At 29.7% G+C, this 21,195-nt stretch overlaps 1 protein-coding gene and 1 long non-coding RNA gene across 2 annotated transcripts; one reads left to right on the top strand and one right to left on the bottom strand.

Moving 5' to 3' along the window:
* Positions 1-3,262: 3,262 nt before the first annotated feature.
* On the bottom strand, positions 3,263-8,531 carry LOC107441640 (thioredoxin, mitochondrial). Its single transcript, XM_016054980.5, has 3 exons — positions 8,234-8,531; positions 5,859-5,982; positions 3,263-3,505 (listed from the first exon to the last, which is right to left on the bottom strand). The coding sequence occupies exons 1-3, from the start codon at positions 8,419-8,421 to the stop codon at positions 3,389-3,391; spliced, it is 429 nt and encodes a 142-aa protein (XP_015910466.1). The 5' UTR covers positions 8,422-8,531; the 3' UTR covers positions 3,263-3,388.
* A 39-nt stretch (positions 8,532-8,570) lies between these two features.
* On the top strand, positions 8,571-11,190 carry LOC147814129 (uncharacterized). Its single transcript, XR_015432676.1, has 2 exons — positions 8,571-8,992; positions 10,962-11,190. It is a non-coding gene; the product is annotated as an uncharacterized LOC147814129 (long non-coding RNA).
* Positions 11,191-21,195: the final 10,005 nt, after the last annotated feature.

Genomic DNA, 21,195 nt, shown 5'->3' with positions numbered 1-21,195 from the left:
TGCATAGCAATTCTCATTCAAGTGGTTTACGAATCACGCATTAGGAATTGTATTAGAAGGATTTAAGAATTATGCATTGCGACTTGCATGAAAGAGATTTAAGAATCACTAATCGCGATTCTTCTCAAAATGATTTATAAATTACGTATGGCTATTTTCAATTAAGTGCTTATCGAATCACGAATTGCATTATAGTGATTACCAATATAAGCATCGCTATTTGCATGAAAATTATTAACGAATCTCGCGTCGAGTTTCGTATTACGGTGATTAACGAATCATCCAACAGGATTCAGTCATTTATGTATCCTGATTTACTACTTGTTAGTTCGTGCGTTTTTCGAATTGTATCATTTGCTATTCATATTGTCCCTATTTTGGAAATATATATTGCAATTCAATTTCAATTTGCAAATCGCACATTGTGATACATGATTTACAAGACTAATTACAGGTTTCATATAATTTCGACTCACTCATGGCATATCATGATTCATATAAAGATTCTTTGTATTTCAATAACTGTACAGTTACATAATAAATTCTATCAGTTATTTACAATGCTTGTTTCATGTAATATTATTTTTCAATTCTAACTTGATTCATTTAATTTCATGAAAAGTTTCACTGTCCGATACCAGTTTTTAAAAGTTGACAAGTATCCAATGTGAATTGAAAAATATTTTATAGTTTCCAAAGTGACTTGAAACAGCAATATTCTAATCTATATACAACTATCAGTCATTAATAATATATTTAATCTAATAACTATCAGACATTTGCATTGGAAGCTGTAGGCTATGCATATTAAACAATCTACAACTATTAAACAATGCATATTAAACAATCTACAACTATTAAACAATGTAAACTTGATAAATTTAATAAATAAAATTGTTCTGTCAACCAAGCATTGTGCTTTAAAAATATACTATTTCTGCTTCTACGTAATTATAAAATCTGGTTGACATGTATTTTAGCATACTGAATAGGAATATGTTACTGAATAGGAACTTAAAAATTTGATTTTAGGTCCTTGAATTTAAAAAAATAAAAAAAAATGGAGTGGAAACACTGAATTTGGGAATTGAAAAATTCGAAATAATTAAGTAAAAAAACAACATGTGATTTGTTCTGCAGTAATGCAATTTTCATTTGTGAACTTATTGAAATTTTTTTTTGTTGCTACTATTTATCTATTATTGTAGAAAAATTTATTTATCTTGCGATCTTCATTTTATAAGTTCGTGCTTAAAAACTTGATGAATTCATTGACTTGACTTGACGAATTAGTTTAATAAAAAAGGATAAATAAAATAAAAAATAAGCGATCAAAATATAAGATATAACTAATATCTTATCAGTTTTAATGCTTGCATCAAAATTTTTAATAGTATAAAAAACTCAAAAGAGCTCTTTCTAATTTGAACTGCTATTTGTATAGATATATAAGTATTTTATATCTGTATATTAGGTAACTTCCTCTCATTTTGTATGGGACAGCATTTCTAAAAGTTTCAAGCATGATATTTCAAATCTTCCAAAACATTTGCTAATAGAAATTTTTTTAATATAGTGTTAGTATAGAAGTGTTTCTATATTTTTGTCCACTTCTCATTTATTGCTTCTTATTATGTTGCACATTCTGTATTTCTAAGTTTAAATATTTTTTTTCCAAGTATAATTGATTATTTTTCAAAACCAAGTGTTTTTTAAGTTTGCTCGATAAACAAAAGGTGCTTACATAAAGTTATAGTAAGTATATATTTTTTAAACAAAATGATATCTTAATTGATTTTTAAGAAGAAAAAAAAACGATGATGAATGAGTTACAATCACGAGCGGGGAACAAATAGGGTAGAGAGCCACCTAGTTATTTCAAATTTGTCATCAAGCTCAAGATTACCTTAATCAAATAATTAAGTAAAATTTCAATCATCTCAAAATGAAAACACAGTAAATATGCCATGTAAAATTTTTTTGCAAAAGTAATTTCTGTGAATGACCCCTTAATTCATCATTTAAAAACTCTAAGGCATGATTACTGCATTGTTGGTCAGAATCGCTCATTGTTAAAATCAAATGAAAGAGACAAATGAATAATTATGTAACAGCAAAAGTCCACCCCAACAAGATTTGTTTCTACATTTGCTTGCAAGAAGAAATAAACTTATGACCCCTGAATTCATCACCCTAAAAATTTGATACTATAAAATTGTTAATTGAGTTTCTTTTTAGTAGAATGACTGAAATCCCAAACAGGTTAAATCCACTGATGGTTCTGTACGTAAAAAGTTGTACATTAACCTGCAGTCTTCTCTGCATAGCAAAAACCGGTTTTTCCATGTGATTAGATAGGGAAATAGTGAATCGGGGAGGAACATTCTCCCAGTTTTGCTCATTTGCTAAACCGCCAGGGGGTTAAACGATGAATGCAGGCAAGGCTATATCATATGCCATTGAATTCTGTGTTTTCTACTAGCATTATTAATTAAAATAAAAAAAATACTGGATCAAAAATCCAAATTTTTAAAAAATCTGCATTTGTATTCTTAGAAAAAGAGAAATTCTGAACACATAAAAGAATCGGGAATAACAGGGCAAAAAGATAAAAATCAGGACAAAATATCTTTTACCAGGAAAATTAAGACAACTATGAACCCTACACGTTGTTTGCTGCAAATGATGGTTAGTTTAATTTTTTTTCTTTACTTTTTTAGTTAGTTATTCGACACATAATGCTGCTAATTTTGAAACTTAGAACAAATGTCTTGTTTTCCTAAGCAAAATAATCAAACTGTTCATTTCAATGACCTTCCCTTCCACTTTAAATGATTTTTCAAATTCTTTGTTGTTTATGAGATGCACGGTATGTTCTTTAATAGGAAAACTCTTTGCTTAACAATAAATAAGTCATTTTGTTTTTGCAGATACAATTTTGAATGACTCTTCAAATCAGGCATGCTCACCGATTTATACCCACAAAAACTAAAAAATCTAGCTCCACATTAATGAATCTAACTAAAATTGGAGTATTGATTCGTCTATGCAATTTTTAAAGAGAAAAAAAAAATTTATACCAAAAATTAAACTTTAATTATCTAATCAGTTATATGGAATTTAAATGTTATGCGATAGAACTGTTTCACATTTCTTTTATAATTTTCTCATCTTTAGTAGGTTTAAACCAATATTTGATATTAAAAAAAAAGACAACATAATGTTGTATGAACAAAATGCTAAAAAAATTGAAGTAACAATGTAAAACTAATTTATTTATTAACTTTATAGAAGAATTTTAACTAGTTCTCATCACAAAGTAAAATTTACAAAAAATATATGCGATTCGAAGTATATACTAAATATGAAAATATTTGTTACAAATTATTTAGCTGCCAATTAATTCATTCACAAAACTTTCGATTTTATCTTCATCTTGTAAACCTATGAAGTTCTTCTGCACTTTGCCATTTTTGAAACCTATGACACAAGGAACACTTTCAACCTATAACAAATAGAAGAAAAAAATTATTGTTTTAGCTAAAAAAGTAAAATGAAACTTTTACAAATGTGTCAATAGAAACTATAATTTAAAATACATAGAGGTTTCTATAACAACATGACTATAGAAGTACACACACATACTACATTCACATCAATATAACAAAAGAAGAAAAGATGATGTGCGCTGCATGGCAGGAAGCTTATCATTCGACTGCTGTCTCTTACCGTAACCTCCGCTCTCTCTCTGAGTGTCTCTATATTCTCTCGCTAGGAGGCGTTGCTAGTTTCTGTACAATTGCAGTTCTTATTCTATTTTGAGCACTTCACGTTTGTCACCATTGTTTGAAGTTCATTCCCCATAATGAACATACTACATATATTCATTCAGATATTCTATATTTATACAGATTTAGATTTTCTAATGGCCCTCCATAAAAGATGTTAAACTTTTTTAAAAATATTTTTGGACTCCTTTCCTTCCCTTTGACATAATAATTCCTTGATGCACGCTTTAAAAATTAAAAAACCAAAAGCATAAAAAAATTTTGAGGCATACCAGTGGTTTGATATTTCTTTCTTTGTATTATTACAAGTTATTTCATTAGGGTTGCCATTTTGTCAGAAAGAAACTTATTTCTTTCAGGATACTGGAAGAAAATGAAAAAAACTGGACAAAATGGAAGAAACTAAAAATAATGACTAATACAATTGTTTAAAAATACTTAAATTTAAACAAATTAAATTTAATACAAAAAGAAATAAGTTTAAGTTGTTCACATTTAATTTTTTTTTTAAAATAATTTTTTTTCACATTTATTTCAGTTTTATACAGAATTTTAAAATGTATAAATCATGTTAGTTAACAGTCGTAAATTCGAAATAAAATTTAACATCCTGTTTTTCATTGGAAATAAAATGTGTGATTAATAGTAGTAGAGTATATGTTTAGCATGTAATTTATTAAATAAGTAGTATTAATAAAATTTGATCTTGATATCTCCATAGTTCTTTATATATGAAATATTGAAGAACTACGAATAGTTTAACTCAAATTTTTTTACTTTAATATTTCTTAGTAACTGTTGCTTTTAAGTTTTTATTTAATTAAAAATTACATATTGAATATCTTAAGAAGTTAATACTGTTATTTAAACTAGATTGAGATTATAAACATCTTGAAAGGAATATTTAAGTATTTTATATTATATCTTTTTAGAAAATGTTTCTTCCACTTGGGAGAAACCAATTTTTTCTGGGATATTTTTTTCCAATGTGAAAGAAACTTGTCATACCTGAAATAAATGGAAAAATATTTTATATATTAATTCAGTATATTATTAGCCACTTTTTGTTCAATGGGATACATGTGATTGTTTATATGAAGTAGAGGGTAGATCTAGGGCATGTCACATTTAATGTCTTATTTCTTTCAGTTATTTTTGATTATAATAGAGTAGAAAAACGCGATTCCTTAAGCTGCCCTCAATAATTTACCCACTTTCTCAATGTTAATTAATAATGTCGCACTTTTTTTTAATATTTTTAGACCTCCCTCCGTTACTTTGGCACAAAGTGTCACACAGTCAGTTGTGGCACTACATTAAGATATTTTCAATTCAGAAACAAAACTCTACCATCAAATTTTAAAACTTTAACTATGTGTTTTAATGTCATTTGTGAGTGTAAAAATAATATTTAAGTTATATGCGCACTTATTTTGAAAAAAAAATACAGCATAAAAATACTCTATGACTGACTTCTTTTCAAAAATGTCTTTATATTAGAAATGTATTTTTTGTTCAAGAAATTTTAATTGATAAGTATTAGGAACTTTTTAAACACACAAATTAAATGGATTTCTTTTTTTCAAATCTTAACTCTTATCATACAATTCAGGCACCTCCATCACATAAAAATTTTGTTTAATGACAAATATTTCTGTTAAACATCAATTTTCTTTTCAATACCTGAAATTTCCTCTTCATCTTTCACTTTTAATGAATCATGTTATCATTTAAAAGATTTATGATTTTTTTTAACAAAAAATATTTTATTTTTGTCTAGATAATTGTATGAAAAAAACTAAAAAAAAAAAAAAAATTTTAAATACCAAAACTAAAAAATATGCTTGTACCAATTTATTTAATGTGCTAATTCATAACAGGCTAATTAATAATAAATAATCCTAACATGTGTGCAAGGAAATTTTTTCAAATAATACTCTTATCCACATATGCTGTTTAAGAACTTTCTGAATTTGAGAACTATTTTTTGGTACTTTATTTCTGTAAAGTCGCAAAGTATATTGCATCACTAATTAATTTTTTTTAATGTTAACCAATTACTTTTCTTACCTCATATTCCATAGCAAGATCTTGAAAAGTATCAATATCAACTTTAACTAAGTGAACTTTGTCAGCATTTTTTGCAACTACAGTTTCAAGCCTAGGTTCTAACATTTTGCATGGTCCACACCAGCTGGAAAAAAATATTTAAAATTAATAGAATAAATGAAATAAAATCAGCTATTTACTTAGTATCGTATCGTTAATACAATGTTATAGCCACGTTCGAAATTTGAATTATCACTATTTAATGTGCTCGATTCCTGACAATTCCATCGTAATTTCATGTCGTTTGATGATAATTTTTTCAAAAGCTATACATTTTTAAAGCTGATATTTTTTAATATGATGTTATGATATACGAATTTCGAGCTTGAGTTATCACTTTTTGGCGTGTTTGATTCCTAACAATTTTATTGCAATTTCATTGCATTTGATGATTGCTTTTCGAAAGTTATTAATAATTTCTCAGCCTTTTTATGCGGTTTTTTTAAATTCCGATATGTTAAGTAGGACGGTCGAAATTCAAATTTGAGTTATCACTATTTGATGCTTTTGATTCTATCGCAATTTCTTTTCGTTTTATGAAAGGTTTTTCGGCAATTATTCATTATTTTATCAGCCTCTATAACATGATTTTTAAAAATCCAATATTTTTATCACAACAATCGATTCCATTGTAATTTCCCACCTTCTAATGATATTGGGTCGTTCGAAATGTTCGTGTCGATTCCATAATGCTAGTTAATGTATCGGCACGAATGTTTCGGATAACCCAATACTTCTTTCGGCTGTAAGTAATAAGTTTTTTTGCCTTTTGCACATGGTTTTTCTTTCTTCTCCGATATCTTTAAAAGATTTAATACAACGTCCGAATTTGTGTTATTACTTCTTAAGGCGTTTGATTTGCAACCATTCCATCATAATTGACGTCGCTTCGTGATAGTTTTTTCGGCTGTTATTTATCATGTTTTTGGCCTTTTACACCTGGTTTTTCACACTCCTATGTATATTACATTATTTTGACATGTGAATTTCGAATTTGAGTTATCAGTTTTTAAGGCAGTCGATTTGCTACGAATCCATCATAAATCCGCATCGTTTCCTGCCTTTTCCACTTGTTTTTTCTTATTATGATAATTTTATACTATGTTATTATGACAAGCAAGTTTTTCGATTTAAGGAGCCACATTTTGACATACTCAATTTATATCAAAAATCCAAGAAGACGTCGGCTTCGGTGGTCATATTTTTATTTTATTTCATTTGTTTTGTATCAAAAATCCACGTCGTTTATGGCTAATTTTTTCGGGCAGCTGTTAGCAGTTTCTTGACTATTTCCTCATGATTATTTCAATTCTGATGTAATTAATACAATGTTATGGCTAGTGGATTTCATATTTTAGTAATCACTTTTTCACATGCTTGATTCACGACAATTCTAGCTTAAGTCCACATTAATTTTCAATTGCTTTTTTGGCAGTTATTACAATTACTTGTCCTTTTTCCATTCATTTCGACATCATTTTTAAAATCCCAATATTTTTAATAAGTTATTATTATGACACGCAACATTTTTAAAATTTCTGAATTACACTAATTTTAAAACAAATTTATAAAAAGTGTGAATTTAACTAAGGAATTAAATTTAGACCCCTGCAAAATAATTGACATCAAACCAAAAAAATAAAATAGGAAGTATATGACTTAACAAGATGCCTTAAAAAAGCTTAAGCTAGGAAAATCACCAAAAAATGGGAAGATTTCCGTACTGTGATCTGAATTATCGCCAAGTCTTAACATGATCCTTGAAGAACTAAAAAAATTAAAAAAACATAGCAGAAGGGGAACAAAAAGTGGGGTCATTTCGGTATCGTAATCCGTCGGGGAATATTTCCATATCCTGATCTGTCATGCCAACTACAATCGTAAAGGTGCCAAATAGATTTTTAACTTGCAATTTTTTTTAAAAAAAACCTGTAGATATTTGACCTGGGGTGGCTACGAGTTATACCTTTCGAGTTGGTCCCTTTCTGTGATGTTTTTTTTTAGTTGCTTGCATGCCACTGCCCAGACTTGGCGATTATTTTGCCTGGATTCGAAACTTGCAAATTAAAAAAAAAAAACATATAGACGTGTGACTGGGGATGGCTACAAGTTACACCTTTCAGGTTGGTACTTTTCTGTGATTTTTTTTTCCTTTAGTTTCTCGCAGACCACTGCCCGGATATGGAAATCTCTCCTCGAAGTGCATAATTAGCCTGGCAAACTTCAGCACGTTATTTATTTAAATTTACAAGTTTAAAATCCGCTTGGAGCCCGGGCGATTGAAGTTGGTGAGGTAGATCACGATACGGAAATATCTGCTTCGAAATTATTAGTACCTTGCTTTAAAATCAACTACAACAGGAAGTTCACTTTTAAGTACTGTTTCATTAAATTCAGATAAATCTTGAAGAGTGAAAACTTTTCGATAATTGGATGAAGTTGAAAATAGATTGGCTCCAGTGTTTGATGCAAGCAAGGCCCTCTTAAAAACTGCCTTCATTAAACAATTCCTAACCACAGTCATAATTAATATTTGAATTTTTTCGTATCTATTTAATTTCAAATTAGTATCTTTTGTACAAATCGAAGAAGTTATAAAGATTCGATAAGGTTTTGACTACCTATTTCTGTTAAGCTCAAGTCAGAAAGAAGCAGACTCTCTTCCTTCTTGGGTCTCTATCTTTTAAGGAATTGGTAACTAATTTTAAACCATAGTTTCTACTACAGAATGGCAACAAGGAAATGATAACGTCGGATCAATGGGCTTTTCGCATTGTGATTGGCTGTTGACTATCACTCATGGTTGCAAGAATTTGGGAAGTTATCGCATTTATTGTGAATTAAAATAAAAATTTCAATAATTTTGTGCACGCCTGTCTGTGTTCTCGCGTAATCTCGTATTTGGTGTGATGAAACAATTGGTTCATTGATGGATTCTGTTTACATTTATTTCGTAAACAGACACTGGAAAAGAGGAGATTTGTGTTTAAAAAAGAAATTAGGCGAAAATGTTTTCGAATTTTTAGATATTTATAAATGTAACAATAAAAATGAATGTTTTCTTTGCTATGTTTATTATTTGTTTTTAAATAAAAGTATGTCATTTTGATATTAAGAGTATGTTCTTAATACTTTGCTCTTAATACTTTTAAATTAAGTATTCTCTTATAAAAGCTTAGCTGCAATATTTATATAATTTTCTTACATTCTGTTGTAAGGAAAAGAAAATTCGGATCTAAATTAAAAGAATTAATTATGCCATGTAATGTCTAATCATCCTATGCATATTTCCTAACATTTGTACTTAATTATTAAGCATTATAATTGAAACATAAAAAATAATTCTGGAGTAAAGTTCAAATTGATGTTTAAGTGTTTATATATTATGTTTATTCGACATTAAAAGTGTTTCTACTTCTAACATTTTATAAATGAATTTGTAACCCGCAGTTTTAATAAAATAAAATTATCGCTAGTTAATAAAACTATGGCAAGAGAAAAATTATCGGTAAAATTTTTATGTGGTTATCAATTATTATATATTTATTTGGAAGTAATGAAAAGTAATAATATATTTGTGAATCTAAGCACATCATGATAAGCAATAATATTGAAATGATAAAAATTCTGTGGAAATAACAATAATATTAGAAATGAAAAAAATTCATGTTACATGAAATTTATTTTCGAATAGTTGACTACTTACTTTCAAGATGATAGATTAGATTTTTGATTACATATTATTTACTGCTGTGTATTAAGAGTTAGGTCAAATGTGCATCAAGTGGCAGTATAAAAATGTTGCTTTTTTTAAACTTACCACTGCTTTATTAGAAAAACAATTTTGTAACAATCAAATAATAAATATATAAAAATCTATATTTGAAGCATATAAGAGTAAAATTTTTTATTTTTTGATTTAGAAACTATCAATCAAAAAGATCCTTTAAAATTTGAATTATATTTATATAATAAGTAGAAAGAAATATTAGCAAAGGAAAAATTTCATAATGAGTCATTGAACAATATATCAATCACTTTTGAACTGACCCCCCTACTATTTTAATGAAATTTGGTGGAACATGCACACATGATAAAGTAAACAATTCTAACAGTTTTTAATTTGAAATTTGTCCAAGTTATAAACACTTGAAAAAATAAAATTTTCACTGAAAAAACCACTAACTTGCATACATATAAATAACTGTATTTTTTTTTTACTTAAAAAAAGTTACTTTAAGAACTTTTATTTTATAAGTTACTTTTTTTTTACTTTAGAAGAAAGTAAATGGTGTTTAAAAAAAGATTTGAAACACCATTGCAATAAACCTTTCATTTGATGCCTTATATGACTTTCTGAGGCTAGGTCAACTTTCAAAGCAACCTGATTTGACCTGTGATATGTGGTCTCAAAGAATTATGAAAGAAATTTTTTTTTTTAACTACAACATTCTTCTACACCTTTCAAATTTGTAGCATAGAAATTGAAATTTAAAAAAAAAAAAAACATTAATTATTGCAAACCAAAATTTTTATTAATTGAAAGTGGTATGCTGTACAAGTTTTTTTCCCCTTTAAGACATTTCATACAATATACATGGAAAACTGAGTAAAAAGCCTAAAATTCTTAAACCAATATATAAATCAATGATCATTCATACCAAAAGTAGTATTTATCCCATACTTTTGTCTCCTAAAATGTATCGAAAATAACATTTTTATTTTTAGCAAGTGTATTATATTTTTCTTATTAAAAAATGGTTTACCTTTTGATATGCAAAAAATATGTGAAATAGTTACAAGATATGAATAACATTTATTTCATAGAAATTTTTTTTTAAAATTATGATTATTAACTCTGTTACAATATGTTATGAACAGAATTAGTAATTTTTTAAACATATAAGCATTATAAAATTTTATGAAATAGTTAGGAATGATGTAGTGCTATTTTTTTGTTAATTATTTTTATCTCATTAGACGGTATAAAAAAATCTTAACCTGTTGTTGTTAGTACTTCAACCTTCTAAATGATCTGTGATTTATTTACTTTTAATATCAAAGGCTTCTGTGGGTACGAGTATGACAGTGAGGGTCCATGAGGCTGTAGAAAACGTATCTTAACTTCTTCGTAGTTTATATTTACATCTAAAATACATCGTATCCACCATTGGCTGTACTGCAAAATTACAACATACCCTCTAATATCTTCTAAGAGCAGTTCTAAAGGATGTAACACCACTGACTGGATCTTACTTTCAGATGAATTTTAATACATTTTCGTTTTAATTGATGTGTGGCTTTCGTGTCTGTTTTCATATATTTTTTTGTGTACCGGAGATTGTGTGGCTTTTCAAAAAAGTGTCTCTATTTCTCACAATCATAATATGATTTTATAATACACAAAATTTGTTTATTGAACACAATATTAAAAAGTGTAAATAATTTACTCTAATTTTTATTTCATCAAAGTTTTTTTTAAAATTTTTTATAGGATTGTTTTGTGTTGAATGAATATCTAATTTAAATTGGTCTAAATGTTGCTAGCATATATATATATATATATATATATATAGATTTTTTTTTCTGAAAAAGTTATGTATGAATGCTGAAACATGAAGGAAGAAATTTTTTTTACAGTACAACTATCGTTTTGTGTTAAAAGGGCATTTATTTTTTATGCTTTGTTTAGAAACATAAAGAGACCAAAGAACATCTTAAGGGATTGTGGATCTCATTTCAAATCAGCTTAAGTAAATAGAATTAAATTGTTTTTTATTATTTGAATTAACAGTATTTGTTTATGCTTACATGGTTACTGCTACTTTATAGCCTAAAATAATAATTTCTTGTTTTGTAATCAAATGGAGAAGTGTATTATTTCTTCTTAGTCTAAATCAACTACAGTTTAAATGGTCATAAAAAGTATTTTTAATTCTTAATTTATTTACCATTTGTATCAATGTTAATGTACTCAAAGTTTGGTATGAAATAAAACCTAATATAAAAAAGAAGCTGCTTTTGTACATAGTCTTAAAAAAAAAGCTACAAGTAAAGTAAAGTTTCATTTTTTCATAACATGTTACACATATATAATTTTTTTTTTTCATTTTTTTATCATGGCTAAAATAAATTTTCATAAATTTAATACAGAAAATGAGATTTGTTAAATATTTAGTTAATTTTTTACTCATGAAAAAAATATATATATATAATTTTTATTTTATTTGCATGTATAGAATTGGCCTTTTATGTATAATCTGCACTAAGGCTCTTTCTCATACTGTTTAGCAGTTTTGGAATTTTGACATTTTTTTCAAAAAAATTATTGAATATAGCTTTTTTTATTTTATTTATTTTTGTCATTTCTTAGATGACCCTTTGACTATCCTTGGGCTGCAACCCGCAAACAGTAAGCCTATACTTATCCCCATGATTCATGCATAGAATAAAAAGGCATACCCCATTAATTTAACAGTACTTTTTATTATTTATTTTTAATTGTTTATTTGTAAAATCGCTGTTTGAACTCTAATGCACCATTGAAAAAGATTTTCCTTAGAGCAGGGTTTCTTAACCTGTGGTTCATGAACCCCTAAGGGGTCCATGAGTTATATTTTGGGGGTCCACTGACTACTCCTAATTTTGAAAACGTTTGGAAGCCTACCCATTGCTTGTAAAGCGAACTATGGCAGCTATAATTCCGTTTGCTACAGTGTATCTTTGCGAAGCGGGATTTTCCACACTTGTGACAATAAAAATATAACATCGAAATCGATTGAATGTTGAACATGATATACATGTTGCTTTGTCAAAAACCATCCCCCAGTTAAATTTATAAATTAAGGAAAAGCAGCAGCAACCATCAGATTAAAAATTTTAATTATAAAAATTTTGTATACTATTAAAATGATAAAATGAAATGTTTTCTAATAATGGATGGTTTTTGCAATTATTTGTTTCACAGGGGGGTGGTCCATGACTTCTTAAAAATTTTTAAAGGGGGTCTATTATACCAAAAAGGTTAAGAAACACTGCCTTAGAGCATGAGTGGTGAGTTTTCATTGCTTATTACTAAGGAAAATAGTGAGGTTAACTGGCAATCAATAAATAATGTTTCAATTTTGATTTGCTACGTTTTATATATGGATTAATTGTATTTGAAGAGAAGTGTGCTTAGGATAAAGCTCAAACTGGACTGACTCTTTCTAGATGAAATTTCAGTTATAGTTTAATGACAGCATTACCAGAATCGACTACACTGTTCCAAACATCAATGATATTAAAGAAAGCTCATCAATATTTGCAACATGCCTGATAAACACAAGGATAAAAGCAGCAGAATTTTATTTATTTACTTTTTTTTTTCCAGAGTGCCTTCGACATTCTAAATGCTCCTCAATATCGTTTGAACACTAAGTTGTTCTTTTTTTCGTAAAATCTATGCAACTTTTTACAATAGCTCATTCTAAAGAGCTGTCGAAAATATGAGCACAAATGTATTGGCAATTCGCATTTCCGTCGTATCTATGAAGTTAAATTCAAGAATTTAAAAATATTTTCACATTACAGTAAAATTTATTTGTCCAAAACTAATGTTGAAGTTCCTTTAAGAATTAAATATTATTTGTATTTTATTCATTAATGATTATAAAAAGAAGTGTATTTTAAAAGGTATGAAACATTTTATATCATTCTTAACATCATAATTTTTCAACATAATTTTGAAGAGACGTAGTAATTACAAGAAGTTAAAAAATGATATTTTTAAATTTTAGGTATTAGAAAAGCTATTTATCTTATTAAAATTTAAATTTGATTGTGAAAATTACCTAATTAATAATCACGTAAAATACTGTATATCATACAGGGTGTTCTGTAATTACATATAACACGTTGTGAAAGCTGCAAATTGATATTTCATAGAGGAGAAAAAATGACAACTTCATCGTATCAGTTAAATTAATTGGTAAATAGGCGGTATGAAAAATAGAAAACCAGTTTGAATGGCCGATGACACACGAACGTGTTAAGTTTTAATTGCCTTCTAAGTTTTGTTTTCTCTAGTAATCACAAGTTTTTAGTCAATCCCACCTTCATCAGTCGTGATTCATTAAATTTTGATTTTTTTTTCCTTGCCTAAATATTAATTTATGACCCTTAATGTGTGTACTCGTTTTTTTACTTAAATTTCATCAAGGATTTTAAAAATATACATTAAGGTTGAACTTTATGAAATGCCCTGTTTAAGTTGAAACCTTTTATTGTTTTTAAATGAAATTATTACGACAACCAGTTTCGACAACAATGATTGTAATAGGATGATTTGAATGCAGTCATCCAACTCCATCCAAACTCAAATATGTTATGCAGTTTAAGTAATGATATTTAAGAGCTTTAAATCTGACTCTCAAAAAAAAAAAGAAATCGGGATATTACTGAAAAATATTGTGATTGGAGCGCGTGGTTTTTATTTTATTTCATAATCGTCGTTCAACAGCCGACCCAATTTTGGGTTTACTGTTACCAATGTTCAACAACGTAGCCTTGTAATTTTGTACCCAATCCAGAAGACAAGGGAACTCTTGGATCAAGTGTTGGGAAATTTTTTTTATTGAAACTAACCCGCGTTTGCGTTACACGAAGAAAAAAAACCACGAAATCCTATAATCCGTCTACCGTGGAGGATATTTTGCATCAGCACTGTAGTAGGTGCAAGCCGGGTGCGGAATTCGTATCGACCAGCCATTATTGGGATTCGAATCTGGTTCACCTCATTCGGAGGCGAATACTATTTCCCTTGGTTCCATCTTCACTGAGTATTAACTCTACAGGATGTTCCAATTTTATTGATTGGTACCAATTTTATTGTTTTGTCTAAATTTAGTCATCTTCAAAATGTAAATAGCAATTCGATCTTAATTTAAGGAAATAAACGGTTTTTTTCTCTTAATCCGCAATGATTAATGAGAAGCAACCATGAGGGTTGATCAGCAACGTAAACAAGGGGCGGAACTTTCCAGTTTTTAATTATAAAATTACAAAACTACGGAGTTGAACATTAGTGGTCGTAAACCCAAAAATTGGATCAGCTGTTCTACGACGGATATAAAATAAAATCAAATCTATCTATTATAGGCCTGGATAGTAGGGCACTGAACCCATGCCCAAGAGTTCGTGGGTTCATCCACAGCCGGCCGAAGACTGCCCGTGTAGTAAATGGTGACTGATGCAAGTTAAATCTATCGAGTTGCAAAGTCCTCCATGTTCCTATAACAAATCAATACCTCTGAGGGTACTGAAACAAAAATTTCCTTGTCTTCTGAATTTGTTCAAAATTACAAGGTTACAGAGTTGAACATTAGGAGTCGTAAACCTAAAATTGGGTCGGCTGTTCAACGATGGTTATAAAACAAAATCTATATTTTAAATAAGGCGAGTGAAAAAGTCTTTCTCACAGTTCAAATAAGGGGAAAAATCAAAACTGTTACTCGAGTAACCAAAAGTAGATTACAAGACAGGATGTGAATATTAAAGTGCAAGAGCGTTTAGTTTAGAATAGTGAATTAAGAAAAAGACTTCGACAAAGGAATAACATAAAAAGATTAGTTGAAGCGCTTTATGTTACACACACACACATATATATAGGGAGGGGGGAGAGACTCCTCCCACTCTATAGGTACTGCCGCGGTCATAATTTTACTTCTTATAATCTTAGCTTAACTAAATTACGCCGAAGGAAAAAATGTAGCTTTAACTTAAACTAAACTCAGTGGCGCGACAGCCCCTAGGGGGCCAAGGCCTACTGGGCCCATCTCAGTTTTCTTGACATTGGGCTCTGGGGTACAGGAGCAGATGTTCCAGTTAGGTGGTCAGCCGAACGCGGAACCCCAAGTGTTTAGTTCCCAAGCATGCTTGGTACTCATTTGTCTACCCACTTAAGGGATGAAAGGCTGAGTCAACCTTGCCCGGCCTGAGGATCGAACCCAGGACCGGTGGCACGGGAGCGCAAAGCACTACCACTCAGCCACCGGGCGTCTAGCTTTAACTTAAGATAATTTAAAATCTGTTCTCCTATTTATATCCAATTATGTTAGAGGCTATGTGTCCTTTTCGCTCGCACTCACTTGTTTTTTCCTATATTTTAAAAACATGAATGTAATTATAAATGGATGCAGAATTTAACAGAGTATTTATAGTTTGTCTAAGCTAAGAACACCCCCCGCCACATGGTCTGAGGCCGTCTGCTGCTATGGATACAAGAATAGCGTATTCCAGGGAAGGTAGCTAGCCGACCGGCCTGTGGAGGGGTTAGGGAACTGCCTTTGCACCAGAAAGGTTCTGGGATCGAATCCCGGGCAAGGCATGGATGTTCTTTTCTTCTCTGTACTATCTGTCCTTACTGTGGGAGCAACGTTGGCCCACCTAATATGGTGCCCTTGTAAGAGAGGCCAACAAATCTGCCCTGTTCATGTCCGAATTGACGAACAATGTTAACACAGGAGGGCATTGGGGGGGAGGGAAGGTAGCTTCTCTTCACTCTAGGGCTAACACAATAAACTGGAAAAAAAGTCCTCTTACTCTCGCTGAATCTTAGCCAAAATCTGTCCTAAGCAATGACCCCACATCCCTTGAAATAGTTAGACCTCGTTACCATAGTCACCGCCAAGGGTCTTGACAAATGGCTAGGCGAGTTTTAACTTTAGACAAACTATACATTAACTAGTTCATTAAACATTTTTTTAGAAAAAATTGCACGTTGAGACATAAAGGTTTGCCACCCCTGGACTAAACCATCCGACAGAGAGCAATGAAATTTGGCATACTAATAGTTCGTCTCGCACGAAGGTTACTGTTATTATATTACAAACCGTTCGAGCGAAAAACGGATTGGAACTTTCTTGCGTCATGTCCACTTAATTACATGTCGGATAATCGAATAACAAGCTTACACGAATGGAACCAAATCATTTTGTATGCAACTAATGTTAAACTTCCCCGTTTAAACTGACATTCTTTGTTTTTTGTCCCCGCCTAATTGCATGAAGAAGAGGTACTGAAATGAAAAAAATTTGTTTATTTTGGAGAAATGCTTCACTAACTAAAATGAAATTTTCGTTTTTCAGTTAAGATAAGGATACAATAGGTGGTCACTTCAAAAGGGTCCTGTTCATTAGTTGGTCTAAACAGGTGTTAGGGGTAAAATTGAAAAAAAAAATAAATTCTAATCTTGCTGCTAGTTATACATTGAAGTGAGCGACGAGTGTTTTACCCCTCTTTGAATTATAGTTTGTTTACGGTAAGAACTCCCCCCGCCACTAAATCTGAGGCCGTCTGCTGCTAAGGAAACAAGAATAGCGAATTTCAGGGAGGGTAGCTTCTCTTTACTTTAGGGCAGTGTTTCCCAAACTTATGACTTTTGTGTTACCTTTCTAAATTTTTCGTAATGCTGTGTACCACTAATAAAAAAATGAGTGTATTTTTTACTATAAAAAAAATTGCACAAAAGTTAAAAATCACAACTGGCTGTTGACACCACTAATTATTAACTGCAAACTCCGCAAAAAATAGCAAATAGAAAAATACGTAATCGTAAATTTTCATGGCTAGCTTTGTTTTTAAATAAGTTTGTTTGAAATTTTCGTTTATTGCAAGATATTTCGCATAAGGACACGTACCCTCGCTAAACTGTTCCCGTACCCCTGGGGGTACGCGTACCACACTTTGGGAAACACTGCTTTAGGGCAATATGAAGAAAAATGATTCCCTTTCTCTCCCCCACCCGAGACAAAATATATTCTAAATAGTGACCCACACCCCTATTTGAAATAGTTATACCTTGTTACCATAGTCACCCCCACAGGTCCAGACGAATAGGGGAGTTCTTACTTTAGACAAATTGTACTTACTTACACATCATTTAGAATTTTAAAAAGGTACAGAGTGATTTGTTTTGTAGTCAAGATTTGTGGTCCCCTCCTGGTGCGCTATTAGCTTTCATAAGAAAAAATTTCAAAAACGTAACAAATCAGTATACAGTGTGTCTTTCTCTTAAGTAAGAATAATTATTGCTTAATCCAGAGAATAACTCTGAGAATGATTGCAAGTTCAGCGAGAAAAGGATGGATTTGAATTAATAGAGGGGGGGGGGCAATGAATCTGGGAAACGATATATTAAAAAAAATTCCAAACTAAAACAGCTCATTAATTTGGAAATTCTCAAGACGAGGTTAGAAAAAAAAATTTTTAAATAAATAATCTGACTATACGTTTGAGAGGAATACGCAATTATTCATGAAAGTCTTAATAGAAACTGAAAGGGAAAATCTAATTTTGATAAATTGACGAATTAAACGGGTATAAAAATAGTCTTCAATTATAGATTTTTTCGGAAGGGATCAAATAATATTTTAGTACCTATATATTACACTATTCACTAATATTGATTTATTTTTATATAACTTTAAATGACATTTATATTTTATGATACTAACACAGATACTATTAATCAAAATTGTTTATTGATCATAAAACTAAGTTTATTTAATCAAAACACTATAATTTGCATTAAATACCATTAAAAATAAAATTTCGCAGAAATTTAGGATAGAATATTGCACTATCCTTTTAATCGAATAACCTGCTCAATTGCATAGATATGGCTGGAACTGATGATTAAGGCCCGGATTTTGATGACTTTTGCATTTTTTTGCATTTTTGGACATTTTTTGTCCTTTAGAGCATTTTTTTAGATTTATAGGGCATTTTTCTTTAAATTTTTCGGCGTATTTTGCATTTTAAAGCATTTTTTAAATTTTTTGTTAATTTTTTCCAATATTTATTATTTTGTTATAATTTTTTATTATTACACTGGCTTCCAAACAATGAAGAAAATCTCTAAGATATTAACAGGTGAAGCAACATCTTTTCAAATTGAAGAATAATTGTCAGTAAGTGAGACCGTCTTTTTCAAGTACGCACCAATAACATCAGTAGACGTTGAAAGAAGCTTCTGCAGGTATAAAAATTTACTTTCAGACAAGAAACGCTCGTTGACATTTCAAAATATCAAAAAAAATTTAATAATCCAACGTAATTCTGATATTTAGTTATATTATGAGATGGAAGTTGTTATATTCATTTAAGTTTCTATACAAAATGAAAATGTTTTGGAGTCAATATATTTTCCTTTTTTTGTTATTTTAGGATATAAAACATATTTTTCAAACTTTAATGAACAAGTATTGCATTGCTTTATATTTTTTGAAATGACTCATAATAATTTTAATGAGTAAAACATTGTTTTAGTTCAATATTTTTATTTTATTTTAGTCATGTCATAAGGCATTTTCAGCGCAATTTTCGCATTTTTAAGGGCATTTTTCGCACTTTTTAAGGGCATTTTTTGCACTTTTTAAGGGCATTAATTGAGATTTTTTAGGTCATCAAGATCCGGGCTCTACTGATGATATTCCTTTAAGCGGGGTTGACTGGTTAAGCCTTAGCCGTTGTTTCCTCAAAAATCTTAAAGATAACATCATTGATACTTTATAGCTCTATTTAATAACAATAAAAAAAAGAGTTATTGCTTGTACTTTATTTAGTTTTTTTTTCTCGCTACGTCATAATTTCAATCAACAACAGTTCCGCAATTGACTGATTGTTGACACGTTCTCAGCAGATCACCGAAGTCGAGCTTAACTGGCTGCTGTCAGCGTGCGGGTGAAAAACTACTTGGATCAATCTGTGAAGGGACCGAGAGTGTGAGGTATTGGTTCTCGTTAAAATGTTATACGTAAGTACTTGACTTCACGCGCATGTCGTCGGTCTATCGAAGCGAAGGGAGCCTCACCTCGGCAGAGTTCAAAATTGTGATGGCATGTCTTCAGATGATTGTCAGGAATGTTTACCAGACCGTTACCAATAGCCCATTGAGCAGCCTTAGTGCGACGTAAACAACAACAACAATGAAAAAAAAATTTACGTGGTAACACTATGTCACCAAATTATCTCTGAAGTTATCTGAAATCACGTATTTAATTTGTCACGTCTGTCAAAATGTGTTTCGGTATAAGTAAATAATTTAAAAACAGCGGTAATTAAAATTTAAAAAAAATTCTTTTGCAATGAAAGGCAAAATTAAATGGGAAAGAGGTACTAATTTGCTTAGGAAAAACGTAGAAAATTACTTCAGTTTTATTAACAGCTGTCCCTCTTTTCTTTTTCTCTGGCCTTTTAATTCCTAGTAAGAATATATATATTTTTTGGTATTCTCTCTTTAAAAATAAAAAGTCAAACAGCTGATAAAAAATATTTGTTAGATTACGGAATTATATATTTTACTGAAATATAAAATTCAAAATAATTAGTTTGGAAAAATCTTTTTTTGATTCATATTCAAAAATGTATTAATGATTTTGTAAATTAAAGAAGTTTCAATTATAAATAACTGTTTCGCTAAGATTTAAATAACTGCATATTAGTTAAATTGTTTGGAAGTGAACCGCGTTTGAAATATTTGACTTTTTATGCAGGAAAAGACATGGTGTTTCACGTTATATTTCATCTCACCAAATATTATTAAACTTCAAAATTTATTTCTCACCTATCCTGACATGAATAAATACAAAGAAATAATGAAAAAAAATATATTTAATGAAAATTCTGAGTCAAAGTGTTAATGCTGACGCTCAGTTCATTTAAGTAATGTAATAGATGCATATTGAAATACTAAAAAGTAAGCCATTATGTTACAAAAAGCAACATTTATGGAGTTCAGGTACTTATTCGTATAGATTAATCGTAAACAAGCGCCATACTATTATTGTCGCCAATGATGCTTAATTAATATGGGTAATTCCTATTATATAAATTAAAAAAATTACTTATTTACAAAAATTCCAAGTTAATGGTTAATTTCGATATTATGCCTAGTAATGTTGAATACAGTTAATCTCAATTTTAATGGGCTGAACAACAAAAAACAGGTTTTGTTATGTTTTTGCTTATTAATTTTGTCAGTATATACCAGTGGTCGGCAAAGTGCGGCTCCAGAGCCGCAGGTGGCTCTTTGTCTCCTTAAGTGCGGCTCTGGCACAAACATCCACGGAAGGTGCCATAATATCTTCATTTAAAAAAAACTTGGTAAGAAAAAAATTGCATCTTATTTTGATAAATTAAAATTCTTCTATAAATCGAGAACATGTATAATTTTTTGTTTAGGTTAAAAGATAGATAGGTGATTAAAATTTTATATTGTTGTAAAAATGCGTAACGAACATCGAGTTTAATTTTATTA

Source organism: Parasteatoda tepidariorum, chromosome 3 (assembly GCF_982258835.1).
Source record: "Parasteatoda tepidariorum strain Cologne lab strain chromosome 3, Ptep-v5.0, whole genome shotgun sequence".
NCBI classification, from domain to species: Eukaryota; Metazoa; Arthropoda; class Arachnida; order Araneae; family Theridiidae; genus Parasteatoda; species Parasteatoda tepidariorum.
The sequence above is the reverse complement of the archived record's forward strand: the minus strand, read 5'-3'. Positions and strand labels throughout refer to the sequence as shown.